Source organism: Chanos chanos, chromosome 3 (assembly GCF_902362185.1).
Source record: "Chanos chanos chromosome 3, fChaCha1.1, whole genome shotgun sequence".
Classification (NCBI taxonomy): Eukaryota; Metazoa; Chordata; class Actinopteri; order Gonorynchiformes; family Chanidae; genus Chanos; species Chanos chanos.
The window spans coordinates 7400001-7412007 of record NC_044497.1 but is presented as its reverse complement, the minus strand read 5'-3'; the positions used below and the strand labels follow the sequence as shown (position 1 = coordinate 7412007).

Genomic DNA, 12007 nt, shown 5'->3' with positions numbered 1-12007 from the left:
AGCAATTTTCTTTTCTTTTTTTTTCTTTTTTTTTTCTCCCCTCTCTCGGTGGTCTCCGGTCCACAGGAGTTCAACAAACTCATGAAAAATTCTTTACAAAAAAACCCCCCAAAAAAAAACAGTTGATGAACCATAATAGCTTTCCCGTGTTTTCGACTTCCAAGGCGGCGCGTGATTTCCTTAATGTGAAAATTGAGTAAGTTCTTACCGTGTGCACTCCCAAATGGATGCAGACAGTACTTTCGAAACGTTGTCAGTTTAGATACTGAGAAAAGCAGAAGCAGAGGGACTTGGTTAAAACTGAAAAAAAAAACAACAACAACAACAAAATCACGCTTGTATATTTTGTGGTAACATCGTGGGGTTTAGAAGAAGAGTTGCACATTTCCATGTGCTAAAATCCAACATATGCACAGCTAATCTCCATGCAGGTAATGGAATTAAAGAATTGGAGATGGAGTGAAGATAATGGAACGAATGAGCTAATGGCATGTCTTATCCATACGCGGTCTGTGGTCACATGGGGATGAGTTCTCTGTTCCAGCATACTGGCTGTGTAGCTAATTAATTGAGATAGATAACCTCTGTCAGCAATAAAAGAATATATCAGCCGACCATTTGCGTTATTATCTCAGCAGAAAGTAAAAATCATAAAAGAGGGTTTTTTTGGAGGGGGGCGGGGGGGGGGGGGGGGGCGGTTGCAGTCTATCTTAAGCTCGGTAGCAATACTACGGCGTGTAAAATACATTTCATTTCGTTATATTAAACTTTTTTTTTTTTCTCCACGGCCGAATAGTGTCCTCCATATGAGTGATAAGGGGCAAAGCAAAATAGCGTTCCTCACGACTGACTGAATTGTTCTGTTCGACGTGTTTTGTGAGTCACTGGGCTGCACTGATGAAAACGGGGTCTAAACCTCATTGTAAAAATGTTACAATATCTGTTATTACCTCCTATATTCGGGGTCATCCTGAGGTCCGGTCGTATCGGTGTGAATTGATAGAAGTGAAATGAGAGGGTATTTGCATGGCTGCACAGCTAAAAAAAAAAAATTTCAGCTAAGGAGACAAGAGAAAAGCAACGATTACGACTGCAGAGATAATTGGCGTTTAAACGTCTAACACTGACAGCTACAGTCTGATGTGGCCCAGGTTAGAAAGTTAAAATCACTTCATTATCGTCTAAGAATGTGTCTCCCTAAGGTTGTCTCTACAGTTTGGGGGGGGGGGGGGGGGGGGGTCTCTGAGTATTCATTCATAGTCTACATTTTTTTTTTTTTTTGTCTGTACAGAAAACTAACTTGCAAGGTAATTACCCTGTTCTGCAAATGCCTGGATCTCTTCATTTGAACAAAAGCTTGTTTAGTCTGACTCTGGGAATCCAGTTTGAGAGTCTGAAGTGAAAGGTAGCATGAATCTTTTCAACTGTTTTGTCTCTTGCATTCGACACTCTACAGTCAGCAATCCGTGAAATTAGCTATGAATGCATATTGTCATTTCACCCATATTTTATATAATAAGAAATGCTTCAAGATGTGGCACAAAGTGGTACTCTTTTGTGTGTGTATGTGAGTGTGAGTGTGTGTGTGTGTGTGTGTGTGAGTGTGTGAGTGTGTGTGTCTCTCAAAAAAAAAAAAAAAAAAAAACCTAATCAGAAATTGTTCCACATGCACTATTCACAATTAGACTTTCTAATCAATTTCCATTAAGGAGAGAGAGAGGTTCGTGTGAATGCGCTCTCTGATTGAGTCAGCGCTGAAATGTGATGCAGAGAGATTAATGCTCTCCCTTGCTCTTTCTCCCAGCTCTCTGATTGGTTCTCACTGTATGACTAATGAGGGAAGGATACAGCCTATGAGGTATGCCACGCACTTTAATTCCGTGGCATGGAGATGACCCCAACTGTATTGGATCAATTAAAATCGTTGCAAGCGTTTAGTACCCTATCCATTCTCTTCTGTCAAAATGTCACTTTTATAATGTCTAGTAAATCTATATATCTGACTTTAAGGCTTCGGAGCCTGAATCAGACAGTGGATTATAATGAAATCTCCCAGCAGGACATGCAAAAAGCCCCGCTGTTAAATCTAATATGAAAATACAAAGTAGATAACTGTACAAAGTAGATATCTCTATAACTGTGGAGATATAATGCTTGAATATATACATAGAGGGGAGTCGTTTTTCTCAACAAATATGTTTACTTCAAAACTACAGAGATCTAGGCTTTACTTCAGTTGAATTGAACCTTTTTTTCTCCTGGTTATATTTAAAAAAAAAATGTAATAAAAAATAAAAGGACAGCACAGAATTAGAAGTTAAACATGGACTTTCTCATAACTTCTTTATTCCAATGCACTGTGTATTGTAATATAGCATATGTACTATACGTTTTTCATATGTTTTTCAAAGATTTTCATCTTCTCAGTTCAACACATGGTCACAATCTTATTTCACAGTCCCACACACATTCAACCTGTTCTCCTATAATCGCATATTTAAAGTAGAGTTCTGTTTAGGAACAGTTGTTTTTTGTTTTTGTTTTTGTTTTTGTTTTTTTTTTACCTATCATTTTCCTTCAGGACTCCTCATCAGCGGTTCCCATTACCATATGAACATGTCGTCATTATTACCCCGGGCTGTGCTTCTGATAAGCTACTGAATCAAAGGCAACACTTATTATATTCCTGTAATCTGAATGTATTTTCTACATAAGAGCTTTTTTTTTATATAGTGGAGAAAACCTCTCTCTCTCTCTCACACATCATAATGAGTGTACACATTCATAGAAAATAAGCCATGATCCTCTAGAGAAAACCACCTGCTGAGAAGAAACCTCTGAAACATTTTAAAATATCCCAGCCACACTGGTCTGAAATCTCAAATTATCCTCTGCACAGAGTTTCAGAAGTATTCCCCTAAATCCGTGTGGTCCTGTGAAGCTTTCAGAAGTAACTCAGATGTCTATGGCTGCTAATAAACACCCAGTGAGTTTTGACTTAAGCCTACCTAATAATATATGACATCTTATATAAATTTATAATAGGAAATTAACAGGAACTCCTTCACAGCCAGGCCCAGATGTTTTAAAGCGAAGAACTGTAGCTCTCTTGACTCGCTGAAAAAATCGACTGAACGCTCAGTTGCTGCTTTGGATTGTTTGAGATAAAGTTCTTTCAGCTGCTAGGCTTGTGACTCACGGTTCAGGACACAGACCCACTGTGGTTTTGGAAGGCATGTACAGCATGTTTTCGTATGGTGGAAAATGCCATGTGAATTCGCTGACCGAGAGAAACAGCTGTCTATGCATTAGAAATACCACTGAGATAAGACTTTTGAAAGAATTTTTGGCACATGCATTGCTTTCATTTTGCAGATAAATAAGAACTTTTACCTGTTTTTAGGACACTAGAGGATCAAAGTAATAAGATATCATCTGTATTTTTGCATGTGTGATCATCCGTATGAAAATTACACCATGGCCAGTGAGTAGTTTTACTCCCCGGTGGAGAAATGATTTTAGTTTTTAATATTCACTTAGTCGTAAGTCCATTATAATTACACATACATTTATAGCCCTTGTACCTAGCCCACCTGACAGCAGTGAATCTATGAATCTATTAAAACTGTTAATTTAATTTTTTATCTTTTCACGATTGCCTTGCGCGCTAGGTTTCCTTTTTTTTTTTCTTTAAATACATTTTTTGTTGTTGGTGCTGTTCTTGTATTCGCTCCGCTACAGTTTATTCTATCCAAATTTCTGGACGCAGTTCAAGGTCAAGTGGAATTATTAATGAGCGTTGCTGTGTAAACCTGGTGTTCTCCTGCTCACTCTAACACCATGGCATGAATAAATGTCTCTTAATGACCCCAGCTTAAGCGGTCATTTGTAAGGTTGCCATCTGGTAAAGTTACAACACAACCCATCTGGTTAAATGATGAATGAGCCGTAAAAAGCGCCCCGGCCTTTGTAAACAGGGCTTATTGTTTGTTTGTTTGTTTGTTTAGTTTGTTTAGTTTGTTTGGTTGGTTTGTTTAGTTTGTTTGTTTGTTTTTTCACGGGATTTGAAAACATCTTGAGCGGTTTATATGGAGTTGGCATGTGCAATCATCAGTCATGATCGAGTTGGGTCCAGCCCTCTCCCCGAGGTGGGAGCTTTATCTCCTCTCTTCATTAAAGGGAGCTTACTGCTCTCATGTTAACCTTAATTACGCTTACTTATGGACCTGACTGGACTACTAAAGACTATTGTTGGTCATCGTGGACTTGTCCTTACACAGCTTTGTTTATGTGAGGCGTTTACAAATGATCTGAATGTTTTCGCTGTGAGCTCTGTACTTAGGCACACGATAAAAAGCTGATGTCTTAATACAGGGACATTTTGTGTCTCAACCACCTCACCTGTAAAATATACAAATGTAATTATTCCATCTGTTGATTGCTGGATATTGCCTATCTTTATGAGAAAGCAGAAATTTTGCATTAATCATGTTGACAGTGTTGCTGTTGCAGAGAAAGAATCATGAGGTAATTAACTTGGAGGAAAAAAAAAAGAAAAAAGAGGTTTGTTTATTTATTTATTTTACAAAATCATACGTGCTTGATTGTCTTTAATAAGCCTTTGCTCTCTTGTGATTTTTTTTCCCCCCTCTATTTTATGCAAATTCGTTATAAGGAGCACATTCACGTTCATCATGAACAGTATTAAAAAAAAAAAGAAAAACAACATTCATTCTGCAGCAGGCCTTCCTCTGATTAAGACCGCAAATTATCTGCTTGACCTTTGAGGAGATATGAAAGAAAAGAATTACTTTTCAATATGCTGAATCGCACCTTTAAGCTTATGTGGAAGCTCCATTTTTTTTTTCTTTCTTTTTTTTTTTTTTGCTTTGAACTGGCTCCGTATTCTTGGTTGCAAATGAGCATAGAGAGGAGATTTTTTTTTCTTTTTTTTTTTTTTTTTTTTTTGCGAGTGTCGTCAAGGTAACCCTGGCGGCTTTGTGCGTTTGCTGTTCCAGCACCCTCAAAGCTATCAGTTCACGCTTGAAGGTCACATGAATGTCGGTGTGAAATGAAAGGTGGTGGAGTTTTTGCAGTAAGGAAATGCCGAGCTCCCACACTACAGCACACTGTACAGTACCTACCTCTCTCCTCTCCACGACCTCTTAGCCAAGGTCAGCTCTTTGGGTGGACGGAGTGTGGACACCATTCATTTGATTCATCAGGGAGAACTTGCTTTGAGGTAATGATGTAGCTTTAGCATTTAATGACGCTGTTGCAACGTATCTGAGCCATGGCAGTGAAAACCAGAGATCAGGGGATCGACACCAACATGTGCGAAATACGCTTCTAAAATCCACTTTTTCATTTGAATGCATAATGTTTAACAAGCTGACTTGTCGCAAGTTGTTGACTGCAAGCGCACTGTTTGCATTTTCATACATAACCATAATGAGTCACTTCGCAATATATAAAAGAAAAAAAAAAAGAGATATTGATGCTTTTTTTGAATGTGAGGACGATACTGACATATTGGGTTTGTGAAATCCTGTTTTACCGTGTTGACACACACAAAAAAAAAACCTGGTTCTGCTAAGACTCCCTGTCGAAACAGTATTTGATCCGAAAAGCCGCCTACGACGGTTTGACAAAGTGGAAAAACAAAAGGATTTTTTTTCTCCCCCCCCCCCCCCCCCCCCCCCCCCCCCCCCCCACTCACTCACTCACACGCTGGAGTAACATAAAGATTGACGGCGTGCAACACCAGGCAGAGTCAATAAAAGCAGTGCTTACTCTCCCGTCAGTCAAACGTCAGGGAACAGGGACCATGTAATCCCGAACAGCGGAATCTAATGCCATCTGACCTCTCGAACAACAGAACCCTCGGCTTTGCCAAGAGTAAGAGAATCCGAACCAAGCATGTCTGTGTGTTGGTTTGTTTTTTTTTCTTATGTCTTTCAAAATGAGTTTTCAGTTGTTTCTGCCAACATAAAAGTCAATATGAATCAATATGATTTAGTCCGGTTGTTTTTCCGAGAGGTCACACATGTCATAGACACTGCAGGATTTGTTTTCTATTATTTAATAAAGCTCAATATTTTTCAAAAATAAGAAGAAGAAGAAAAAAAACTATTGTGGCATCGCATTGTTGACGTCTATATGCACTTTCATGTTATTCTATCTCTGGGTCGCATTAGCTTCAGACTCAGATAATTAAAGTATTAATGGTTTCTCATTATGGCTGAGAAATCTTGAAGCCACACACACAGACGCTGTCACAAACAAATGGATGCTTTCAGAAGTGTTTGGTTGTTATTTGCTTTCTCTAAAACGTACCCAGCGGACATGGGTGGGGAGGGGGGGAGAAAAAAATGAGTCCAAAGATTTTCCGAAATGAAAGAATGCATCATCTTTTTTTTTTTTTCCTCCTGACATTTTTAATTAAACATGGTGACAATGAATCAGCTACAGCCGTGGGCAAATCTCGCAAATAAAAATGGCTCGAGCGGTCTCTCCAAAGAAAACAAACTATGACTCACTTCACAGAAGTCACCCAAGTCCATCTGCCACCACCTGTACTGGTGCTTCGATTATTCTCTAATAAAGCAGAGCTTGTCTGGATCACCCGGCCTTCTCCAGTCCGAGGCACCAAGTCAGAGAGGTCAAGACACAGAACTATCCATTGTGAATTTTCATACAATAAGATCCAACATCTGTGGCCGTCAATCCCATTGACTATCAGTTTTTATTTGGTGTGAGCGAGCCATTTTATTTCAAAGTTAGCCCTTGAACAATGAACGGGACCAATTTCACTCGTTCAGATTCGATGGTGTATTTCTCAGTTCTCCTGAACGCTGACCTCCAAACACCTCCAACACTGGATGAACACATAAGTGTACCTTTTTTCCATTAGGAAAAAAGAAAAAAAAAGTGGCAAACTGCAGGTTCCAGGTTTGATAAACTCAGAAGCATGACGGCAATGCTGAGATTAGGCCTCTGAGTCAGATTGCAGCCCACGGACTGATACTGATGGGTTTGTTTACGCCCCACACTCTTATCGTGATCCGACCACACAGCACATCAACTGAAGGATGGAATCTCCTCTCTCTCTCTCTCTCTCTCTCTCTCTCTCTCTCTCTCTCTCTCTCCCTCTCTCTCTCCCCCTCTCTTTTCTCTCTCTTTTTTCTCCATCTCCATCTTTCTATGCCTCTGACTGAGGAACCCAGGATCCTTGACTGAACAGGAATCAAGAGTTAGTCAACCCTCCGGAGACCAAGAGAGGGAAAGAAAGAGAGAGAGAGAGCGTGGTTGAGGGTCCGATTGGTAAATGTCAGCGGTAAACACTCTCTGATGAAGATTGTGGCCTTTGCTCCGGCCCTCTGCAGAGATTGCACTTAACGGGCGGTCTGAGAGATCAGACCCCGGTGCACTCAGCACGATCAGAGGGAACATTCTGATGTGCATCGATTCACTTCAGGATCTCCTCAAACACCCCACCATTTCAGAGAGAGTGGAACATTCTCTTGCTTCCTGTTAGCCAGCAGTGTAATAAATAACTCACAGCATAGGAAAACAGAGCTGATTTCAATTCTGTTCAATTATGTTGATTTTTTTTTTTTTGGTCCATCACCGTCCCCTATGACATCATCTTCTTGTAGACTACTTTATCTCACACTGGTGGCATGTGAACGGTTTGTCATCGCGACTCCATTGCGGTGTGAAAGCTCCACTGTGAGAGCTGATAGTTAAACACGACGTTAACCTTGTTAACGATGCCCGCGGCGTGTGGGAGGACAAAGAAAAAGCGCAAACTAACGCAAAGTGACGCTAATATCGTTTACTTTTCGCCCGCGCCCTCCCTCGTTCGGTCAGCCGGCCTGGGAAAAGGTCAAATGGCTGGATGTGATGCCCCTGTGCTAATGGTGACAGATTCAAAACAGTCTAAGTGTAGCAGTGCACATTTTCATACCGGTCTCAAAAATAACTGCACTCATTAACAATGCTAAGTGACTTGCTTCTCTCTGAAGCTATTAATACAGAGTAAAATGTTTTCCTGCACACACATTTCTTTTTGTTTTAATTAACAAAGTGGGGACCTGAGTGCTTTAATGTGTAGTCACACATTTGGTACATGAAAGAAAGCAATGAGTTTTTGAAAGCCTCTCTCTTTAAATATTTCCTTGTATGTTTTTGGAAAAAAGAACATTTTTTGAAAGCAATAGCAACAGTTTGTCGCAGACAACCTTTTTATCCTACTTGAAGTAGCCCTTGAATCAGTGCGTGAGAGAGAGGTGTTTCTGTCTCGTTCTCTTTAGTGGGGTTAAGTTGTTTGTGTCAACATGTATAGATGCTTCTGTGAAAAGACATAAAGAGAACAATTCTACAGTTGTCTGATTAGTAATTTACTAATTTGTTGATGAAGTCTATAGTGATAAACAACACTAATTCACAGATTTCTTTCTTTCTTTCTTTCTTTCTTTCTTTCTTTCTTTCTTTCTTTCTTTCTTTTTTCTTGTAAGGTGTTTTGTTCTAGTGAAGGACTGTAGGGCTAGAAAGAATTTATGTGTGTAATATCATCTTCGGTGAGAACTTATAGAAGCTTTGACATGGACTTTGACTTGAATTCCAGAATAGTTTTGCCAATTTAGACACACTTGATATCACACATTGCACAAATAAAGTTTTCAAGATAACCATACAACAAAACACCATCTGTGCTGTTTTTCTCTGCTGTCCTGTTTTTGTTTTGTTTTTGTTTTTTGGGTTTATTTCTCTGTTGTTGCTGTTTTATCTTTCTGATTTGCTTTTGTTCACTGAATTGTTATATTCACAGATATCCACTTATGAGTTAATTTACATACTTGAAACCCTAAAACAATTTAACCAAAACTATAAATAGCTGTTCTCTGTGTAAGAGCAACAACATGCAATTTTAACTAATGGTAAACTGTTTAAAATGTATGTATGCATGTGTGTGTGTGTGTGTGTGTGTGTGTGTGTTAGTTACATTATTACTCACAGTTTTTGTTTGTGAAAATGTGTCACTCCTCATCTCGCTGTTGAAATTTGTTTTGCAAGTTTTCACCGCTTGGGCATTTTGTCCTGAACCACCCAAAGGACATTGAGAAAAACAAAGTTTTATTTAGGCTGTGTCACATAAATGAAGTGAATACATGAACTAATATTTGATTTTTCATAAAAAGCCACAGCAGATTTTTCGGTTCCTTTTCGATAGTGGAGTAGTCGACGACGACGGGGGGGGGGGGGGCACGGGGGTTCATTTCATTTTGGGTTTTTTTGTTTTGTTTTTTTTTTGGGTTTTTCCTAAGGTTGTCAGAGCAGCTTTAAGACTTGGCAGCGTCCAAGATGGAAATTAAAATTCAGTTTTGCTTCCCCATTGGGTGCCAAGCAAATATGGCTGAGGTAGATGAATAGTTTTCATTAAATGAGGTGTGACTTGAGTGATTCTGCGAATTAACGCTGAGTGTCAGTTGAAATAATAAAAAAAAAAAAAAACACGTTATTAAGTGCTTAGGATAACAGACACTGCTTAGTTAAGCCTCTCCTCTTTGGTTTCATGTACTGACTGTGCCGAACTGGCTTGAAGCAGAAGCATTTAAAACTATTTTGTCTGTTTTTAAAACTTGGAAATTGAAAACAGCGACGATGATATCGATGACGAATCTCCTCGCGAACAAGAGCATCTGTGAAACGCGTCCGTTAAAAACAGTCACCTGCGTATGTGAGAGTTAATTCCATTATGCATAAATTTCCCTGAAGATGATGGCTTATTGACTCCAAAAAATGTCACGTGGGAACTCAAAAACCTCGCTTCACAGCAGGTGCGTGCGTGAGCGCAGGAAACCAACACCTGTTAGCCTCGTGCTTTCCCCTTCAGAATTAGCATGATTGAAAAACATGGTGTGTCCTCCAGAAACAAAGTGCCAGAACACACACACACACACACACACACACACACAAAAATGTGTAAAATAACAAATAATGAGTTAGCACAGATTCTCAGAAGGTAATATTGGTTGGACGTGATTGTGAGTGGCAGTTCTGAGGCATGCCGGGCCTGATAAACACAGCACAGGGCCAGAGTCTGAGACACTCCGATAAGCCCTCACCTCCCGTGTGGGGGTCTAGAATCGGTTCCCTCTCCTCCACTCAAAAAAAAAACAGAGGCCGTGGAAAGCAGCCGTGCGGAAAACCCGGCCGGGAGCCGCGTCCTCTGAAGCAAACGTCTGCCCGTGAAAACAGAACCGTCCGTGAAGTTCGGGACTTCTGTCTTCTACCTCTTTAAATCTAGTTTTCCCTGCTCAGAGAGAATCTTAATTGGAAGTGTTGCACGAGGAAATGACGGAGACTCGCCTCGGCCGTTCTGACGTCGGTTTTTGACGGAGAGAGGCTTGAGAGAGACTTTGTGAACATAAGCTGTTCCCGCAACAGCAGATTGTTGGTGTTTTGAATGAAATCATCTGCCCCCCCCCCCCCCCCCCGCCCTCTCTCTCTCTCCCCCCTCGCTCCTATTCTCCCGGTTCTCTCAGATTCTCATAATTCTTTAATTATAATGTGCAAAAGAAAAGCGTGCAGACGTTACATGGCTGATTTAAGAGCAGTGAGTCAGGCCTGCTTTGTGGTGTCTGCCTTTGTTGCTCTGTAGGTGGCCTAACTGCAGCAGCGCGCCACTTCAACTGGCACAGGCTTCTGCCGTTTACTCATTACTTTCAAAGCATGCGCAGGAAGGGGGGGGGGGGCGGGGGGAGGAGGGAGGCGGGGCTATAAAACGTCATTAATCAATTAAAGTCAGATAGAGCTGAGGCAAATGTTATCTTTTAATTATTAGAGGAGCAGAAATTTCAGCAGAATACCAAATTGAGAGAGGCCGTCAACCCCCTCCCCCCTCCCCCCACCCCCAACACACACACACACACACACACACACCATTCCTCCCCTTGCCTTATGGTCTCAATTTGCCATACGCTTTGCGTCTCTTTGATCAAACCCTGATGAAAGGTGATTGAGTATATAGTGGTAAAGTTGTTCTATTAAAAAAGAAAGAGAGGCCTTTGGGTTTTGGGGTATGTCTGTGGTATTAAAGATTGTGTTTTGCCTCAGATACAGTGAGAGTGTGTCTTTAGTCCTCACCTTGCTGGTCCACATGGCACACACACACACACACACACACACACACACACACACACACAGCCTGTCTTCTCCACTGCTCTGTCCCCTGCTCACTCAAAAACTCTGCGTCAGACAGAGTACTCCATCATAGACCTAGAAAAGAATGATCGGTCAAGACTACCCACCTCATCACTGCATAGATACATACAGATACATACAGATACAAACTATGTATGTATGTATCTATATCTATATCTATCTATCTATAAATATATATATATTTATGTATTTATTTATCTACTTGATTATTTCATTATTCTTTATTTGGGGGGGGGGGGGGTGGTTTAGGTATTCTTTTGGTCAGACATCCTCAAGCCTTTCTGACAACTAACACCTAATTTTGAACATTTCTGTCTTATGTCTTGACTGAGGCATGTACTTTGGTTAATTAGAGATGTCATGATCGCTTAAGTGGTTAAATCGGTGTAAAGCAGGCAAAGAGTCAAGTGGTCATTTTGTGGCCGGCGTTTTAAGGGCACTACATTTTGGCAGTGACTAATCTAGCAGTGAGAAATGAGCAGTTATTATGATTTAGACGGAATGTGAAGAGGAGAATGGGACTGCTTCCCCTTTCTCTGATCTGGTCTGGTGTTTTCTCTCTCTCTCTCTCTCTCTCTCTCTCTCTCTCTCTCTCTCTCTCTCTCTCTCTCTCTCTGTTCTGTAGGAAGTTACTGGAATGCCGCATCCTTCAACACTCCGTCATCCTACCTGCATTTCTCCACCTTCCAAGGAGAAACAAGTGCTGACATCTCCTTTTACTTCAAAACCTCGGCCCCTTACGGAGTTTTCTTGGAGAACCTAGGCAACACAGACTTTA

The 12007-nt window shown here is 40.6% G+C and overlaps 1 protein-coding gene across 1 annotated transcript in view; it reads left to right on the top strand.

Moving 5' to 3' along the window:
• cntnap2a (contactin associated protein 2a) overlaps positions 1-12007 on the top strand; it is a 151767-nt gene that overhangs the window by 90517 nt on the left and 49243 nt on the right. The window contains exon 16 of the mRNA XM_030767534.1: positions 11855-12007. This exon is cut by the window's right edge and continues 18 nt beyond it. Within this exon, the coding sequence (XP_030623394.1) occupies positions 11855-12007 (153 nt within the window). The remainder of the gene's footprint in view (positions 1-11854) is intronic.